This window comes from Pelophylax lessonae, assembly GCF_965119305.1.
Source record: "Pelophylax lessonae genome assembly, chromosome: 13".
Classification (NCBI taxonomy): Eukaryota; Metazoa; Chordata; class Amphibia; order Anura; family Ranidae; genus Pelophylax; species Pelophylax lessonae.
The window spans coordinates 3,374,943-3,395,469 of record NC_138780.1 but is presented as its reverse complement, the minus strand read 5'-3'; the positions used below and the strand labels follow the sequence as shown (position 1 = coordinate 3,395,469).

General features: G+C 52.0%; 1 protein-coding gene across 4 annotated transcripts in view; it reads left to right on the top strand.

The window, feature by feature from the left end:
• Nucleotides 1–20,527, top strand: part of GATAD2B (GATA zinc finger domain containing 2B) — a 63,448-nt gene that overhangs the window by 24,657 nt on the left and 18,264 nt on the right. For all 4 annotated transcript variants that reach the window (XM_082275154.1, XM_082275151.1, XM_082275153.1 and 1 more), the window contains exons 2-8: nucleotides 1,773–2,099; nucleotides 2,997–3,126; nucleotides 12,229–12,360; nucleotides 14,259–14,390; nucleotides 14,472–14,642; nucleotides 15,974–16,289; nucleotides 19,599–19,801. In XM_082275154.1, coding sequence (XP_082131280.1) covers nucleotides 1,774–2,099; nucleotides 2,997–3,126; nucleotides 12,229–12,360; nucleotides 14,259–14,390; nucleotides 14,472–14,642; nucleotides 15,974–16,289; nucleotides 19,599–19,801 — 1,410 coding nt within the window. In that variant the 5' untranslated portion in view covers nucleotide 1,773. The remainder of the gene's footprint in view (nucleotides 1–1,772; nucleotides 2,100–2,996; nucleotides 3,127–12,228; nucleotides 12,361–14,258; nucleotides 14,391–14,471; nucleotides 14,643–15,973; nucleotides 16,290–19,598; nucleotides 19,802–20,527) is intronic.

The following is a 20,527-nucleotide window of genomic DNA, read 5'->3' as shown; positions in this document are numbered from 1 at the left end:
ATGTGGACCCACCTCCATCCCATAGCCAGTGGTATGTGGACCCCTCTCCATCCCATGGCCAGTGGTATGTGGGCCCCCTCCAACCCATGGCCAGTGGTATGTGGACCCTTCTCCATCCCATGGCCAGTGGGATGTGGACCCCTCTCTATCCCATAGCCGCTACTATGTGGACCCCTCCAGATGATGGAGTTCAGGTGTCTCCAGTGAAGGGTCCTGGTAATACTCCATCCTACAAAGAAATTGTAGACAATTGTGCTCTTCCAGCCTTGTGGTAGCAGTTTGGTGAAGACCCTTTTCTGTTCCAGCATGACTGTATCCCCCCCCCCCCCTGTTAAAAAGGCCAGCTCCATAAAGACATGGTGTGCCCTGTGTGGTGAGGAGACACTCGAGGGTCCTGCACAGAGCCCTAACTTGAACCCTACTGAACAGCTTTGGGAAGATTCGGAACACCAATGGTGAGCCAAGTCTTCTCATTTAAGATCGGTACCAGACCTCAACCCTACTGAACACCAAAAATGAGCCAAATCTTCTCATCCAACAGCAGTACTTGACCTCAATCTTCCTAAACATCTTTAGGATTTGTTGTAACACCAATGGTGAGCCAGGTCTTCTCATCCAATATCGGTACCGGACCTCAACCCTACTGAACACCTTTGAAATGAGTTGGAACACCAATGGCAAGCCAGGCCTTCTTACCCAACATTAGTACTTGACCTCAACCCTACTGAACATGTTAAGGAGGAGTTGGGATGCCAATGGTGAGCCAGATCGTCTCATCCAACATCAGTACTTGACCTCAACCCTACTGAACACGTATAGGATGAGTTGGAACACCAATGGTGAGCCAGCACCCAATGTGAGGTCCCGTGTGTGAGGCAGGTCGGTTTTTGGCACCCGATGTGAGGTGCCATGTGTGAACCAGGTCATTTTTTGGCGCCCGATGTGTGAGCCAGGTCATTTTTTGGCGCCCAATGTGTGAGCCAAGTCAGTTTTTGGCGCCCAATGTGAGGTCCCATGTGTGAACCAGGTCATTTTTTGGCGCCCGATGTGTGAGCCAGGTCATTTTTTTGGCGCCCGATGTGAGGTGCCATGTGTGAACCAGGTCATTTTTTGGCGCCCAATGTGTGAGCCAGGTCATTTTATTTTGGATAAGAATACCTGGCTCACACATCGGGCCTCACATTGGGCACCAAAAAAAGACCTGGCGCATACATGGGACGTCACATTGGGCACCCAAAAATTACCTGGCTCACACATCGGGCCTCACATTAGGCGCCCGATGTGAGGTCCCATGTGTGAGCCAGGTCATTTTTTGGCGCCCGATGTAAGGTCCCATGTGTAAGCCAGGTCATTTTTTGGCGCCCGATGTGAGGTCCCATGTGTGAGCCAGGTCATTTTTTTTGGCGCCCGATGTGTGAACCAGGTCATTTTTTTGGCGCCCGATGTGAGGTCCCATGTGTAAGCCAGGTAATTTTTTTGGCGCCCGATGTGTGAGCCAGGTCTTTTGTTGGCGCCCAATATGAGACACCCTCTAAAATCTTGTGGAAGGCCTTCCCAATTGGGTGGAGGCTGTTATAGGTGCATTGAGGGACTCCATATTCATGGCCATGATGGTCAGATGTCTCCAATCTCTCCCAGTCAGGACTATAACATACTGTAGTTTTAGTTTCACGTTATTCATGGTTTCAGATACGGAACGTTCATCGAAGGTGAGCTGAACTGAACGATTGTCAATGTTCCCTCACTGACCTTTCTGTGTTTCCTTTCACCAGGATGGACAGAGTGACAGAAGAAGCCCTCCGGCTCAACCTCCTGAAGAGGGGCCTGGAGCAGCCCGATGACCGAGAGGATGTCCTGGCCAAGCAACTGAAGATGGAAGGCCACGAGGCCATGGAGAGGCTGAAGATGCTGGCTCTTCTCAAGAGGAAAGACCTTCCGGGACTGGAACTGCCCCACGACCACTCCGCCAAGCAGGATGGACTCAAACTCTACGAGGAAAAGATGAACGGGAACCTGCGACCCCACGTGGACACCCGGCCAACGGGAAGGAATGGCAAGGAGAACATCGAGGAGCCGGTGGACATGAGTTCCAGACGAGGGTGAGATGTCCCTTCATGTCTGGGGGGGGGCAGGAGACATATACCACAGAGATCACTGAGCCAATCACATCACTCTCTTCACCAGAGGAGCTTACACTCCAATGTCCCCTCCCCCACAGTCACATCAGTCTCAGTACCAGAGGAGCTTACACTCTAATGTCCCCTCCCCCCTTCAGTCATATCAGTCTCTGTACCAGAGGAGCTTACACTCTAATGTCCCCTCCCCCCTTCAGTCATATCAGTCTCTGTACCAGAGAAGCTTACACTCTAATGTCCCCTCCCCCACAGTCACATCAGTCTCTGTACCAGAGGAGCTTACACTCTAATGTCCCCTCCCCCACAGTCACATCAGTCTCTGTACCAGAGGAGCTTACACTCTAATGTCCCCTCCCCCACAGTCACATCAGTCTCTGTACCAGAGGAGCTTACACTCTAATGTCCCCTCCCCCACATCAGTCTCTGTACCAGAGGAGCTTACACTCTAATGTCCCCCTCCCCCACAGTCACATCATTCTCTGTACCAGAGGAGCTTACACTCTAATGTCCCCTCCCCCACAGTCACATCAGTCTCTGTACCAGAGGAGCTTACACTCTAATGTCCCCTCCCCCCACAGTCACATCAGTCTCTGTACCAGAGGAGCTTACACTCTAATGTCCCCTCCCCCCACAGTCACATCCGTCTCTGTACCAGAGGAGCTTACACTCTAATGTCCCCTCCCCCACAGTCACATCAGTCTCTGTACCAGAGGAGCTTACACTCTAATGTCCCCTCCCCCCACAGTCACATCAGTCTCTGTACCAGAGGAGCTTACACTCTAATGTCCCCTCCCCCCACAGTCACATCAGTCTCTGTACCAGAGGAGCTTACACTCTAATATATTTTATTTCCGGTGACAGGGACTCGGACCGGGCCGGACTCACCCCCTCCCCCGATATCATCGTCCTCTCTGACAATGAGGCCTCCAGTCCGCGCTCCGTCTCCCGCTGTGATGATAAAATAAAGATGGCCAACCTGGAGATGTTTAAGGTAGGAGACCTTTTATTTGTATTAATAAAAGAGGGGGAGGGGAGACATTCTGTGATTGGATGAGGTGGACAACAGGGAGGCATGATGTCATCATCTCCACCTTTTCCAATCAGATGAAGATATACAGAGGAGGAGGGAAGGGGTTAATGTACAGGACATATACAGAGGGGGGAGGGGAAGGGGTTAATGTACAGGACATATACAGAGGAGGGGAAGGGGTTAATGTACAGGACATATACAGAGTGGGGAGGGGAAGGGGTTAATGTACAGGACATATACAGAGGGGGAGGGGAAGGGGTTAATGTACAGGACATATACAGAGGGGGGAGGGGAAGGGGTTAATGTACAGGACATATACAGAGGAGGAGGGGAAGGGGTTAATGTACAGGACATATACAGAGGAGGAGGGGAAGGGGTTAATGTACAGGACATATACAGAGGGGGAGGGGAAGGGGTTAATGTACAGGACATATACAGAGGAGGAGGGGAAGGGGTTAATGTACAGGACATATACAGAGGAGGAGGGGAAGGGGTTAATGTACAGGACATATACAGAGGAGGAGGGGAAGGGGTTAATGTACAGGACATATACAGAGGGGGAGGAATGGGTTAATGTACAGGACATATACAGAGGGGGAGGGGTTAATGTACAGGACATATACAGAGGAGGGGAGAGGAAGGGGTTAATGTACAGGACATATACAGAGGAGGAGGGGGAGGGGTTAATGTACAGGACATATACAGAGGAGGGGGAGGGGTTAATGTACAGGACATATACAGAGGAGGAGGGGAAGGGGTTAATGTACAGGACATATACAGAGGGGGAGGGGTTAATGTACAGGACATATACAGAGGAGGGGGAGGGGTTAATGTACAGGACATATACAGAGGAGGAGGGGGAGGGGTTAATGTACAGGACATATACAGAGGGGGAGGGGTTAATGTACAGGACATATACAGAGGAGGAGGGGGAGGGGTTAATGTACAGGACATATACAGAGGGGGAGGGGGAGGGGTTAATGTACAGGACATATACAGAGGAGGAGGGGAAGGGGTTAATGTACAGGACATATACAGAGGGGGAGGGGTTAATGTACAGGACATATACAGAGGGGGAGGGGGAGGGGTTAATGTACAGGACATATACAGAGGAGGGGAAGGGGTTAATGTACAGGACATATACAGAGGGGGAGGGGAAGGGGTTAATGTAAAGGACATATACAGAGGGGGAGGGGAGGGGTTAATGTACAGGACATATACAGAGGAGGGGGAGGGGTTAATGTACAGGACATATACAGAGGGGGAGGGGAAGGGGTTAATGTACAGGACATATACAGAGGAGGGAAGGGGTTAATGTACAGGACATATACAGAGGGGGGAAGGGGTTAATGTACAGGACATATACAGAGGGGGAGGGGAAGGGGTTAATGTACAGGACATATACAGAGGAGGAGGGGAAGGGGTTAATGTACAGGACATATACAGAGGAGGAGAGGAAGGGGTTAATGTACAGGACATATACAGAGGAGGGGGAGGGGTTAATGTACAGGACATATACAGAGGAGGAGGGGGAGGGGTTAATGTACAGGACATATACAGAGGAGGGGAAGGGGTTAATGTACAGGACATATACAGAGGAGGGAAGGGGTTAATGTACAGGACATATACAGAGGGGGGAAGGGGTTAATGTACAGGACATATACAGAGGAGGAGGGGAAGGGGTTAATGTACAGGACATATACAGAGGAGGGGAAGGGGTTAATGTACAGGACATATACAGAGGAGGAGGGGGAGGGGTTAATGTACAGGACATATACAGAGGAGGGGAAGGGGTTAATGTACAGGACATATACAGAGGGGGAGGGGAAGGGGTTAATGTACAGGACATATACAGAGGGGGAGGGGTTAATGTACAGGACATATACAGAGGGGGGAGGGGAAGGGGTTAATGTACAGGACATATACAGAGGAGGAGGGGAGGGGTTAATGTACAGGACATATACAGAGGAGGGGGAGGGGTTAATGTACAGGACATATACAGAGGAGGAGGGGAAGGGGTTAATGTACAGGACATATACAGAGGAGGGGGAGGGGTTAATGTACAGGACATATACAGAGGAGGAGGGGAAGGGGTTAATGTACAGGACATATACAGAGGGGGAGGGGAGGGGTTAATGTACAGGACATATACAGAGGAGGAGGGGAAGGGGTTAATGTACAGGACATATACAGAGGGGGAGGGGAAGGGGTTAATGTACAGGACATATACAGAGGAGGGGAAGGGGTTAATGTACAGGACATATACAGAGGGGGAGGGGGAGGGGTTAATGTACAGGACATATACAGAGGAGGAGGGGAAGGGGTTAATGTACAGGACATATACAGAGGGGGAGGGGTTAATGTACAGGACATATACAGAGGGGGGAGGGGAAGGGGTTAATGTACAGGACATATACAGAGGAGGGGAAGGGGTTAATGTACAGGACATATACAGAGGGGGAGGGGGAGGGGTTAATGTACAGGACATATACAGAGGGGGAGGGGAGGGGTTAATGTACAGGACATATACAGAGGGGGAGGGGTTAATGTACAGGACATATACAGAGGGGGAGGGGAGGGGTTAATGTACAGGACATATACAGAGGGGGAGGGGTTAATGTACAGGACATATACAGAGGAGGAGGGGAAGGGGTTAATGTACAGGACATATACAGAGGGGGGAGGGGAAGGGGTTAATGTACAGGACATATACAGAGGAGGGGGAGGGGTTAATGTACAGGACATATACAGAGGAGGAGAGGAAGGGGTTAATGTACAGGACATATACAGAGGAGGGGAAGGGGTTAATGTACAGGACATATACAGAGGAGGGGGAGGGGTTAATGTACAGGACATATACAGAGGAGGAGAGGAAGGGGTTAATGTACAGGACATATACAGAGGAGGGGAAGGGGTTAATGTACAGGACATATACAGAGGAGGGGGAGGGGTTAATGTACAGGACATATACAGAGGAGGGGGGGAAGGGGTTAATGTACAGGACATATACAGAGGAGGAGGGGGAGGGGTTAATGTACAGGACATATACAGAGGGGGAGGGGAAGGGGTTAATGTACAGGACATATACAGAGGAGGAGGGGGAGGGGTTAATGTACAGGACATATACAGAGGGGGAGGGGAAGGGGTTAATGTACAGGACATATACAGAGGAGGAGGGGGAGGGGTTAATGTACAGGACATATACAGAGGGGGAGGGAAGGGGTTAATGTACAGGACATATACAGAGGGGGGAGGGGGAGGGGTTAATGTACAGGACATATACAGAGGAGGGAAGGGGTTAATGTACAGGACATATACAGAGGGGGAGGGGTTAATGTACAGGACATATACAGAGGGGGGAGGGGAAGGGGTTAATGTACAGGACATATACAGAGGGGGGAAGGGGTTAATGTACAGGACATATACAGAGGAGGAGGGGAGGGGTTAATGTACAGGACATATACAGAGGGGGGAGGGGAGGGGTTAATGTACAGGACATATACAGAGGAGGAAGGGGAGGGGTTAATGTACAGGACATATACAGAGGGGGAGGGGAAGGGGTTAATGTACAGGACATATACAGAGGAGGAGGGGAAGGGGTTAATGTACAGGACATATACAGAGGAGGAGGGGAAGGGGTTAATGTACAGGACATATACAGAGGAGGGGGAGGGGTTAATGTACAGGACATATACAGAGGAGGGGAAGGGGTTAATGTACAGAACATATACAGAGGAGGAGGGAAGGGGTTAATGTACAGGACATATACAGAGGAGGAGGGGAAGGGGTTAATGTACAGGACATATACAGAGGAGGAGGGGAAGGGGTTAATGTACAGGACATATACAGAGGAGGGGGAGGGGTTAATGTACAGGACATATACAGAGGAGGGGAAGGGGTTAATGTACAGAACATATACAGAGGAGGAGGGAAGGGGTTAATGTACAGGACATATACAGAGGAGGGGGAGGGGTTAATGTACAGGACATATACATAGGGGGAGGGGTTAATGTACAGGACATATACATAGGGGGAGGGGTTAATGTACAGGACATATACAGAGGAGGAGGGGAAGGGGTTAATGTACAGGACATATACAGAGGAGGAGGGAAGGGGTTAATGTACAGGACATATACAGAGGAGGGGGAGGGGTTAATGTACAGGACATATACATAGGGGGAGGGGTTAATGTACAGGACATATACATAGGGGGAGGGGTTAATGTACTGGACATATACAGAGGAGGAGGGGAGGGGGTTAATGTACAGGACATATACAGAGGGGGAGGGGAGGGGGTTAATGTACAGGACATATACAGAGGGGGGAGGGAAGGGGTTAATGTACAGGACATATACAGAGGAGGAGGGAAGGGGTTAATGTACAGGACATATACAGAGGAGGAGAGGAAGGGGTTAATGTACAGGACATATACAGAGGAGGAGGGGTTAATGTACAGTACATATACGGAGGGGGAGGGGTTAATGTACAGGACATATACAGAGGGGGAGGGAAGGGGTTAATGTACAGGACATATACAGAGGAGGAGAGGAAGGGGTTAATGTACAGGACATATACAGAGGAGGAGGGGTTAATGTACAGGACATATACGGAGGGGGAGGGGTTAATGTACAGGACATATACAGAGGAGGGGGAGGGGTTAATGTACAGGACATATACAGAGGAGGAGGGGAGGGGTTAATGTACAGGACATATACAGAGGGGGAGGGGTTAATGTACAGGACATATACAGAGGGGGGAGGGGAAGGGGTTAATGTACAGGACATATACAGAGGGGGAGGGGAGGGGTTAATGTACAGGACATATACAGAGGAGGAGGGGAAGGGGTTAATGTACAGGACATATACAGAGGGGGGAGGGGAAGGGGTTAATGTACAGGACATATACAGAGGGGGAGGGGAGGGGTTAATGTACAGGACATATACAGAGGGGGAGGGGAGGGGTTAATGTACAGGACATATACAGAGGGGGGGAGGAAGGGGTTAATGTACAGGACATATACAGAGGAGGGGAGGAAGGGGTTAATGTACAGGACATATACAGAGGGGGGGAAGGGGTTAATGTACAGGACATATACAGAGGGGGGAGGGGAAGGGGTTAATGTACAGGACATATACAGAGGAGGAGGGGGAGGGGTTAATGTACAGGACATATACAGAGGAGGGGGAGGGGTTAATGTACAGGACATATACAGAGGAGGAGGGGGAGGGGTTAATGTACAGAACATATACAGAGGAGGAGGGGAAGGGGTTAATGTACAGGACATATACAGAGGGGGGAGGGGAAGGGGTTAATGTACAGGACATATACAGAGGGGGAGGGGAAGGGGTTAATGTACAGAACATATACAGAGGAGGAGGGGAAGGGGTTAATGTACAGGACATATACAGAGGAGGAGGGGAAGGGGTTAATGTACAGGACATATACAGAGGGGGAGGGAAGGGGTTAATGTACAGGACATATACAGAGGGGGAGGGGAAGGGGTTAATGTACAGGACATATACAGAGGGGGGAGGGGAAGGGGTTAATGTACAGGACATATACAGAGGAGGAGGGGAAGGAGTTAATGTACAGGACATATACAGAGGAGGGGGAGGGGTTAATGTACAGGACATATACAGAGGGGGGGAAGGGGTTAATGTACAGGACATATACAGAGGGGGGGAAGGGGTTAATGTACAGGACATATACAGAGGGGGGAGGGGAAGGGGTTAATGTACAGGACATATACAGAGGAGGAGGGAAGGGGTTAATGTACAGGACATATACAGAGGAGGAGGGGAAGGAGTTAATGTACAGGACATATACAGAGGAGGGGAAGGGGTTAATGTACAGGACATATACAGAGGGGGGGGAAGGGGTTAATGTACAGGACATATACAGAGGGGGGAGGGGAAGGGGTTAATGTACAGGACATATACAGAGGGGGGAGGGGAAGGGGTTAATGTACAGGACATATGAGGAGGGGGAGGGGTTAATGTACAGGACATATACAGAGGGGGAGGGAAGGGGTTAATGTACAGGACATATACAGAGGGGGGGAGGGGTTAATGTACAGGACATATACAGAGGAGGAGGGAAGGGGTTAATGTACAGGACATATACAGAGGAGGGGGAGGGGTTAATGTACAGGACATATACAGAGGGGGAGGGGAAGGGGTTAATGTACAGGACATATACAGAGGGGGGAGGGGAAGGGGTTAATGTACAGGACATATACAGAGGAGGAGGGGAAGGGGTTAATGTACAGGACATATACAGAGGAAGAGGGGGAAGGGTTAATGTACAGGACATATACAGAGGGGGAGGGGGAGGGGTTAATGTACAGGACATATACAGAGGGGGAGGGGAAGGGGTTAATGTACAGGACATATACAGAGGAGGGGAGGGGTTAATGTACAGGACATATACAGAGGGGGAGGGGAAGGGGTTAATGTACAGGACATATACAGAGGGGGAGGGGGAGGGGTTAATGTACAGGACATATACAGAGGGGGAGGGGAGGGGTTAATGTACAGGACATATACAGAGGAGGAGGGGAAGGGGTTAATGTACAGGACATATACAGAGGGGGAGGGGAGGGGTTAATGTACAGGACATATACAGAGGGGGAGGGGTTAATGTACAGGACATATACAGAGGAGGAGGGGGAGGGGTTAATGTACAGGACATATACAGAGGGGGAGGGGAAGGGGTTAATGTACAGGACATATACAGAGGGGGAGGGGTTAATGTACAGGACATATACAGAGGAGGAGGGGGAGGGGTTAATGTACAGGACATATACAGAGGGGGAGGGGTTAATGTACAGGACATATACAGAGGAGGAGGGAAGGGGTTAATGTACAGGACATATACAGAGGGGGAGGGGAAGGGGTTAATGTACAGGACATATACAGAGGAGGAGGGGAAGGGGTTAATGTACAGGACATATACAGAGGAGGAGGGGAAGGGGTTAATGTACAGGACATATACAGAGGAGGAGGGGAAGGGGTTAATGTACAGGACATATACAGAGGGGGAGGGGAGGGGTTAATGTACAGGACATATACAGAGGGGGAGGGGTTAATGTTCAGGACATATACAGAGGGGGAGGGGTTAATGTACAGTACATATACGGAGGGGGAGGGGTTAATGTACAGGACATATACAGAGGGGGAGGGGTTAATGTACAGTACATATACGGAGGGGGAGGGGTTAATGTACAGGACATATACAGAGGAGGAGGGGAAGGGGTTAATGTACAGGACATATACAGAGGGGGAGGGGTTAATGTACAGTACATATACGGAGGGGGAGGGGTTAATGTACAGGACATATACAGAGGGGGAGGGAAGGGGTTAATGTACAGGACATATACAGAGGAGGAGGGGTTAATGTACAGGACATATACAGAGGAGGAGGGGTTAATGTACAGGACATATACGGAGGGGGAGGGGTTAATGTACAGGACATATACGGAGGGGGAGGGGTTAATGTACTGGACATATACAGAGGAGGAGGGGTTAATGTACAGGACATATACGGAGGGGGAGGGGTTAATGTACTGGACATATAAAGAGGAGGAGGGGTTAATGTACAGGACATATACAGAGGAGGAGGGGTTAATGTACAGGACATATACGGAGGGGGAGGGGTTAGTCCTGTCATTGATAAATGCTGACTTCCTCAGTGTGACAGGAAGGGGCGGGGCTCTCAGTAGTAGTGGTTACAATTATTATGGGTGGGATTTGTCCTCACACAGATCACATGGTACAGAGCTGCTCAGATCATCTCTGTGCCCTGTCAAGGGGGTTGGGGGAGAAGGAACGTCCCTGTTGGGGGGCGGGGCATAAGTAGCATTCCTGTCGGGGGTGGGGGAGAAGTAGCGTTTCTGTTGGGGGGTGGTGGCGAGTTAGCGTCTTTGTTTGGGGTGGGGGTGAGGTAGCGTCCCTGTCGGGGTGGGGGAGAGGTAGCGTCTCTGTTGGGGGGGGGGGGGAAGGTAGGGTCCCTGTCGGGGGGTGGGGGAGAGGTAGCGTCCCTGTCGGGGTGGGGGAGCGGTAGCGTCTCTGTTGGGGGGGTGGGGGCAAGGTAGGGTCCCTGTCGGGGGGTGGGGGAGAGGTAGCGTCTCTGTTGGGGGATGAGGAAGCGGTAGCGTCCTTGTTGGGGGTGGGGGAGTTGTAGCGTCCCTGTCGGGGGGTGGGGGAGCGGTAGCGTCCTCGTTGGGGGTGGGGGAGCGGTGGCGTCCCTGTCGGGGGGAAGGGGAGCGGCAGCGTCCTTGTTGGGGGTGGGGGAGCGGTGGCGTTCTTGTTGGGGGTTGGGGAGCGATAGCGTCCTTGTTGGGGGATGGGGGAGCGTTAGCGTCCCTGTCGGGGGTGGGGGAGCGTCCCTGTTGGGGGTTGGGGAGCGGTGGCGTCCTTGTTGGGGGTTGGGGAGCGGTAGCGTCCTTGTTGGGGGATGGGGGAGCGGTAGCGTCCCTGTTGGGGGATGGGGAAGCGTTAGCGTCCCTGTCGGGGTAGGGGGAGCGGTAGCGTCCCTGTCGGGGGTGGAGGAGCGGTAGCGTCCCTGTTGGGGAATGGGGAAGCGGTAGCGTCCCTGTCGGGGGATGGGGGAGCGGTATCGTCCCTGTTGGGGGTGGGGGAGCGGTAGCGTCCCTGTTGGGGGTGGGGGAGCGGTGGCGTCCCTGTCGGGGGGTGGGGGAGCGGTAACGTCCTTGGGGGTGGGGGAGCGATAGCGTCCCTGTTGGGGGTGGGGGAGCGGTAGAGTCCCTGTTGGGGGGGGGTGGGGGAGCGGTAGTGTCCCTGTCGGGGGCAGGGGGAGCGGTAGCGTCCCTGTCAGGGGATGGGGGAGTTGTAGCGTCCCTGTCGGGGGCGGGGGAGCGGTAGCGTCCCTGTCGGGGGATGGGGGAGTTGTAGCGTCCCTGTCGGGGGTGGGGGAGCGGTAGCGTCCCTGTCGGGGGATGGGGGAGTTGTAGCGTCCCTGTCGGGGGTGGGGGAGCGGTAGCGTCCCTGTCGGGGGATGGGGGAGTTGTAGCGTCACCTGACGGCGCGGTGTGTTCCTCCGCAGGGGAAGAGCCTGGAGGAGCGGCAGCAGCTTATCAAGCAGTTGAAGGAGGAGCTTCGGCTGGAGGAGGCGCGGCTTGTGCTACTGAAGAAGCTGCGGCAGAGTCAGCTCCAGAAGGAGAACGTCCTGCAGAAGGTGGGTGTCGCCACGCTGACCCGTGCTGTGATTGGACGCGACACAAGCTTGTCAGCGGGTTTCAGGCCAATCATTTTGCCTCTATACCAGGTTATTCTGCTGGTCACAGAGGCGATAAAAGACTAAATCGTCTCTGATCTCCTCTATGGCCCTGGAGGACCTGAGCAACGTCATGACATCACTTCCTGTCTGGGCTGGAAGTAAACAACCTTTTTTTTTTTTTTTTTTAATCTTTTGCTTTTAAAGGTAAAGAAGAGACTTTGAGGTCTTTTTGACCCCAAATCTCTCCATACCCCTTATGTCTATTTCAGGGAAGTTTACATTTCTTGTAATAGGAATAAAAGTGGTAAAAAAAAATAACAAAAATAAATGGACAGCATAAAAAATAAAACAAATAAATAAATAAAGGTGTTTCAGCCTGGACAGGAAATGATGTCGCTCCTGTACTCCAGCCTGGACAGGAAATGATGTCGCTCCTGTACTCCAGCCTGGACAGGAAATGATGCCGCTCCTGTACTCCAGCCTGGACAGGCAATGATGTCGCTCCTGTACTCCAGCCTGGACAGGAAATGATGCCGCTCCTGTACTCCAGCCTGGACAGGAAATGATGCCGCTCCTGTACTCCAGCCTGGACAGGAAATGATGTCGCTCCTGTACTCCAAAACCATAGAGGTGTTTCAGCCTGGACAGGAAGTGAGCTCATGAAGTCGCTCCAGTCCTCCAAGGCCCTTGGAGCAGCCGGCCGTACCATGGCATTGTTTCTCAGGCGAACCGGCGGTAACGGCAAGCCCTGAAAAGTACTGGGGAGAGGTGGGGAGAAATCCGGCCATCTGCTAAAAGAAATGGCTCTTTGGACGCCGTCTTCTTGATCATGTGGCCAATCCCAATAGTCACATGATCGGGTTATCAATGCCGGTCACATGATCGGGTTATCAATGCCGGTCACATGATCGGGTTATCAATGCCGGTCACATGATTGGGTTATCAATGCCGGTCACATGATCGGGTTATCAATGCCGGTCACATGATCGGGTTATCAATGCCGGTCACATGATCAGGTTATCAATGCCGGACATATGATCAGGTTATCAATGCCGGTCACATGATCAGGTTATCAATGCCGGTCACATGATCAGGTTATCAATGCCGGTCACATGATCGGGTTATCAATGCCGGTCACATGATCAGGTTATCAATACCGGTCACATGATCAGGTTATCAATGCCGGTCACATGCTCTGGTTATCAATGCCGGTCACATGATCTGGTTATCAGTGCCGGTCACATGATCTGGTTATCAATGCCGGTCACATGATCTGGTTATCAGTGCCGGTCACATGATCTGGTTATCAATGCCGGTCACATGATCTGGTTATCAATGCCGGTCACATGATTAGGTTATCAACGCCGGTCACATGATCAGGTTAGTAATGCCGGTCACATGATCAGGTTATCAAGGCCGGTCACATGATCAGGTTATCAATGCCGGTCACATGATCAGGTTATCAATGCCGGTCACATGATCGGGTTATCAATGCCGGTCACATGATCGGGTTATCAATGCCGGTCACATGATCGGGTTATCAATGCCGGTCACATGATCGGGTTATCAATGCCGGTCACATGATCGGGTTATCAATGCCGGTCACAAGCAAGCAGGATGGAAGCTCACTGACCGCATGCTTGTTCTGTCTCAGTGACCTCGGAGAGGCGTGTCCGTTCCGGATCCCGCCCCTTTAGGTCATGTGACGGAAGTTTCCATATTCCAATCTTCGGTCTTGGCTGGACGGCTCTCAGGGGCCGCAGCTCCCCTCCCCCAGGGCTCCTAAATAACTGACTGCTTCCTGAACTCTGGATTCATTATGACTCCGCCCACTCTCTCATCCTTTTCTCTTTCAGAATCCCGTGGCGCAGAACGCGGCCACCATCGTCCAGCCGTCTCCCACCCACACGGGTCAGCCCGGCCTGGCCAAAGTCCCCTCGCGGCCAGGAGCTCCGGGACTGGAGGTGCAGAATCTTCGCAGCATTCAGGTACCAAATGTGGCCCCGCCCCCTCAGCCAACCGGTACAGGGGGGAGTGGCTGCACATTAACCAATGTCTTCTTCTCGCAGACCCACAGCGTCATCCGCTCCTCCTCCAACACCCCTTTACCCCACATGATGATGTCACAGAGAGTCATCGCCCCCAACCCCACCCAGCTCCAGGGCCAGTGCGGGCCGCCCAAAGCCAGCCTGATCCGCAACAGCACGCCGAGCATGACGCAGGCGCTCAACTACCCACAGGTAGGTAACCCCGCCCCCTCTTCCATAGGTAACCCGCCCCCTCTTCCATAGGTAACCCGCCCCCTCTTCCCTGGTATAAGTAGCATGACGCAGGCGCTCAACTACCCTTAGGTACGTAACCCCGCCCCCTCTTCCATAGGTAACCCCGCCCCCTCGTCCATAGGTAACCCGCCCCCTCTTCCCTGATATAAGTAGCATGACGCAGGCGCTCAACTACCCGCACGTAGGTAACCCCACCCCCTCTTCCAAAGGTAACCCCGCCCCCTCTTCTAAAGGTTACCCCGCCCCCTCTTCCCTAGTATAAGTAGCATGACTCAGGCGCTCAACTACCCGCAGGTAGGTAACCCCGCCCCCTCGTCTCTGGTTAAAATAGCATGACCTCCGCCATGGACTCATACCACCCTAGTCCGGGGACTGTGCCTAGGCTGAGATTATGTCATCACTCTGCTGCGGTTAAAAGGAGGAATTTACTTAATCTCCCCCCCCCCCCCCAGTGATCTGATTGCTTCAGGCAGGAGGAAGCATTTCCTCAGTCTCCACTCCCTCAGTTATAAGATAGCAGCAGGAAGCATTTCCTCAGTCTCCTCTCCCCCAGTCATCAGCATTTCCTCAATCTCCAGTGATCAGACTGCTGCAGGCAAGAGGGAGCATTTCCTCAATCTCCAGTGATCTGATTGCTAAGAGGAAGCATTTCCTCAGTCTCCCCTTCCCTCGATGATCAGACTGCTGCAGGCAGGAGGACACATTTCCTCAGTGTCCTCTTCCCCAGTGATCTGATTGCCGCAGGCAAGAGGAAGCACTTACTCAGTCTCCTCTCCCCCAGTGAAAAGATTGCTGCATGCAGAAGGCAGCATTTCCTCATTCTCTTCTCCCCTCAGTGATCAGACTGCTAGAGGAAGCATTTTCTTAGTCTTCTCTTACCCCAGTGATCAGACTTCTGCAGGCAGGAGGAAGCATTTCTTCAGTCTCCTCTCCCCTCAGTGAAATGATTGCTGCAGGCAGGAGGAAACATTTCGCCAGTCTCTTCCCCCCCAGTCAGAAAAGAAGGTGGCCCTGTGAGCTGCCTGCATATGATTGGAGGCTCAGCATCAGAACTGCCCAGTCAGGAACCCCCCTGAGCACGCAGGGGAAGCCCCAGTGTTCCCTGACAGTCAGCTGCACGGGAATTGCCATGAGTCACCTTGATTTCTGTAGAGGGAGGAGCCAATCACCAGGGCCAAACACACCCATAGCCTTGTTTAGGGATGAGGGATGTGATTGCATGCTGGGTTTTGTAGTTCCTCTGCCCCTCACTAATGACCGGTCCCCGCCCCCCTCTGTTCTTTCCTCAGCAGTCCACCTCGTCTGTCCAATGCCAGCGCAGCGGCTCCTCCGCCATGTACATGAACCTGGGCTCCCACATGCAGGCCGGCAACGTCAACCGAGTCTCCTCCCCTCTGCCCAGCCCCAGCGGGGTGCAGGACCCCGTCAGCTCCCAGGCCGCCGCCAAGCTGGCCCTGCGCAAACAGCTGGAGAAGACGCTGCTGGAGATCCCTCCGCCCAAGCCACCCGCTCCCCTCCTCCACTTCCTGCCCAGCGCCGCCAACAGCGAATTCATTTACATGGTGGGCCTGGAGGAGGTGGTGCAGAGCGTCATCGACAGCCAGGGTAAGTCCAACTCAAAACTTACCACACACACAGGTGAACGGGCATTGACCCCCGACAAAGTCGGCCTCAAAGCAGGCAGCTACTGCTGTGCTGTCTACTTAGCTATCCCATAGTGCTCTGGGAATCCTTTGGCACGTGAAGCAAATAGTGTTACCCTATGGTAAGCTAAAAGCGTTTTTCAAGCTTCAGGTGCTAAGAACTGTTTTTCAGTGTCTTATTTTTATTTTTCTTTCTTTGCCAGCAACCCAACGGCGTCCTTAGCAACCAGTGTATAGCTGGTTGTTAAGGAGTGGGCCAGCCGCCGCGTCCTTAACAACAGAGGACTAATCAGGAGCGGTAGCATTTTTGTTAAGGATCAGGCGGGCGCCAGCGTCCTTATCCATTGCTTAGTGGGCACATACAGTATAACCCCCTCCCTGCCCAGGCCGATTCTCAGCTTTCAGCGCTGTCACACTTTGAATGACAATTACTCTATACCCATATGAGATTTTTATCATTTTTTTCACATAAATACAGCTTTCTTTTGGTGGGATTTTTTTTTTTTTTTTTTTGCTAAACAAACAAAAAAAGGCTGAAAATGTTGAAAAAAAAAAACAGTTTTATTAGTTTGTTATAAAATTTAGCAAACAGGTAATTTATCTCCTTCACTGATGGGCACTGATGAGGCTGCAATGATGGGCACTGATAAGGCAGGACTAATTGGCACTGATAGGTGGAATTGATGAGGCAGCACTAATGAGGCTGCACTGGTAGGTGGCACTGATGGTCACTGATAGGTGGCACTAATGGGCACTGATATGTGGCACTGATAGGCACTAGTAGGTGGCACTGATGAGGCGGCACTGGCAGGCACTGATGAGGCGGCACTTATGGGCACAGATAAGCCTCACTGATAAGGCAGGACTAATTGGCGCTGATAGGTGGCACTGATGGGCTCTAATGAGGTGGCACTGGTGGGCACTGATGAGGCTGCATTGATGGGCACTGATAAGGCAGGACTAATTGGCACTGATCGGTGGAATTGATGAGGCAGCACTAATGAGGCTGCACTGATAGGTGGCACTGATGGTCACTGATAGGTGGCACTAATGGGCACTGATAGGCACTAGTAGGTGGCACTGATGAGGCTGCACTGATAGGCGGCACTTTTTGGCACAGATAGGCCTCACTGATAAGGCAGGACTAATTGGCGCTGATAGGTGGCACTGATGGGCTCTAATGAGGTGGCACTGGTGGGCACTGATGAGGCTGCACTGATAGGCGGCACTGAAGGGCAGTTAGAAGTGGCACTGATAGGTGGCAATGATGGGCACTGGTGAGGCTAGACTGGTGGGCACTTATGTGAAGGCACTATTGAGGCTGCACTGATAGGTGGCACTAATGGGCACTGATAGGCCTCACTGATAGACACTGATAAGGCAGGACTAATTGGCACTGATGGGCTCTAATGAGGTGGCAATGGTGGGCACTGAAGGGCATTTAGAGGTGGCACTGATAGGTGGCAATGATGGGCACTGATGAGGCTAGACTGGTGGGCACTGATGAGGCTGCACTGATAGGTGGCACTAATGGGCACTGATAGGCCTCACTGATAGACACTGATAAGGCAGGACTAATTGGCACTGATGGGCTCTAATGAGGTGGCAATGGTGGGCACTGAAGGGCATTTAGAGGTGGCAATGATGGGCACTGATGAGGCTAGACTGGTGGGCACTGATGAGGCGGCACTGAAGGGCACTTAGAGGTGGCACTGATAGGTGGCAATGGTGAGGCTAGACTGGTGGGCACTGATGAGGCTGCACTGATAGGTGGCAATGATGGGCACTGATGAGGCTGCACTGATAGGTGGCAATGATGGGCACTGATGAGGCTAGACTGGTGGGCACTGATAGGTGGCGCTTAGGGCACAGTAGGCCTCACTGAAAGGCACTGGTAAGGCGGCACTGGTTAGCAGTACTGGTGGGCACCTGGTGGGTTCCCCGCTGACAGCTGAATGTAAACAAAACCATAAAAATTTAGAAAAAAAGCAGGATGAGGTTCCTCCCCAAATCCATACAAGACCCTCAGGTCTAACATGGATTTTGAGGGGAACCCCACACGAAAATGTAAAAAAAAAATGCTGTGGGGTCCCCTATAAAATGGATGAATGATGGATGGGATCAAACAAATATGAATGTGGAAGAATGGGATGATGGATGAATGATAGGTGGCATTCCACTGGACAGGATGATGGTTGGGATGGAATGATGGATGGGACCAAATCCTTATCCGAGCATGCCAGGAAAAGGGGGGGGGGGGATAAGTGAGCACCCCCCTCCTAAACCATACCAGGCCACATTCCCTCAACATAGGGGGATGCTTTGGGGTATGGTTGGGGACTCCCCCCCCCCAAAGCATCTTGACCCATGTTGATGCAGACAAGGGCCTCTTCCCCACAACCTTGGCCCAGTGGTTGTGGGGGGTGCGGGGAGTGATTTATTGGAATCTGGAAGCCCTCAGATCATAGCCCTCACCCTACCCCACCCCAAAGCACCCCCTCCCATGTTGAGGGGATGTAGGTGGGGTATGGTTTGGAGGAGGCTCACTCCCCCCCCCCCTCTTTTCTTGCATGCTCAAGTAAGGGTCTGGTATGGATTTTGGGGGGACCCCACGCCATTTTTCTTACATTTTGGCATGGGGTTCCACTTCAAATCTAGTATGGATTGGGAAGGGGGGGGGGGCAGGACTCCCAAGTTATTTTGTTTCTCAATTTTTTATTGCTGGCCGTTCTTTTTTTGCACACAGCTGTCAGTGGGGAAGCCCGCTGACAGCTGATGACTCATCCATTGCCAGCCCGCTCCTTGACAACCAGCTATTCTCTGATTGTTAGGGACACCGGCGGCCGCCCAATCCTCAAACACCCTACCCCTGAGCGTCAAGTGTGCATAAAGCCTTAAAGTGAACCGGTCATCTCCTGATGAGTAAGAAACCTGAACGCACCTTGAAGGCTCATAGTGGTCAGTGAGGTTTCCCACCACCTGTCCTCCACTTCAGCTCTCAGTGGGCGGGCACTGACAACCAATGACTCAGGGGGGTGGGGTTTAGGGAAGTTCATAGTTTGCATACTGGCAGCACTCCCACCTTTAGAAATTGGTAACGGGTTATATTTTTAAACATAGAGCCGATAGGAAGCAGAGAAGTTCAGCTTGTTTGCACGCTGTGACATGGCCGCCATTAAGCTCCTCCCCCCTCAGCGTTAGATGCAGGAAGCAAATTACTCAAGTCTCCCCAGGCCCTTTCCTGACCTCTAGCACTTCTCTATCCCAACAGGCAAAGGCTGCCCCTCGCTGCTTCACATGGACCCCTTCACCTGCGCCCAGTGCCGCACCGACTTCACCCCCCACTGGAAGCAAGAAAAGAGCGGCAAGATCCTGTGCGAGCAGTGCATGACGTCCAATCAGAAAAAAGCGCTGAAAGCAGAGCACACCAACCGACTAAAAAACGCCTTCGTCAAAGCCTTGCAGCAGGAGCAGGTAAGATTCAGTGCAAGATGGTGGGGATCGCTTTTACAGGCCACTAAATGCCCCCCTTCCCCCGCTGCCTTCCCAAGCTCTCCCATCTCACCTGGGACTGCCGCCGGCTGACCATAGAGATGATCGAGTGCCGGATCAAGACCATATATAGCCCATGCATATCTTTGGTTTCCATTGGTAAATGGAAAAGGTTTGTGAACCCTGTATTTGATACGGTGTTATGTGCGTTTATAATATTTGTATAATAAATCACGTTTCTGTATAGTTTTTGATGTGGTGCCAATATCTATATGCCCTCTATAAGTCCTTGGCTACAACGATCTTATGTATGATTTATAGGTGTGGGCATGTAGGACACAGAACTCCTATATTAATATTCTTTGTCACTTTGTGAGTAAGGCAATACAGGTCGAGCACCAGGAGCTATCTTGTTACTTCTTTCCATCAGTTTACCAATGAAGGGGTTAATGCTGAGAAACTGAGGCTGATTGACATTGGGTCTACATCACTGGACAACGTGATAGACATTCGATCTACATCGCTGGGTGACGTGATAGACGTTGGATCTACATCGCTGGACAACGTGATAGACATTAGATCTACATCGCTGGACAACGTGATAGACATTCGATCTACATCGCTGGGTGACGTGATAGACGTTGGATCTACATCTCTGGACAATGTGATTGGCGTTGGGTCTACATTGCTGGACAACGTGATAGACAT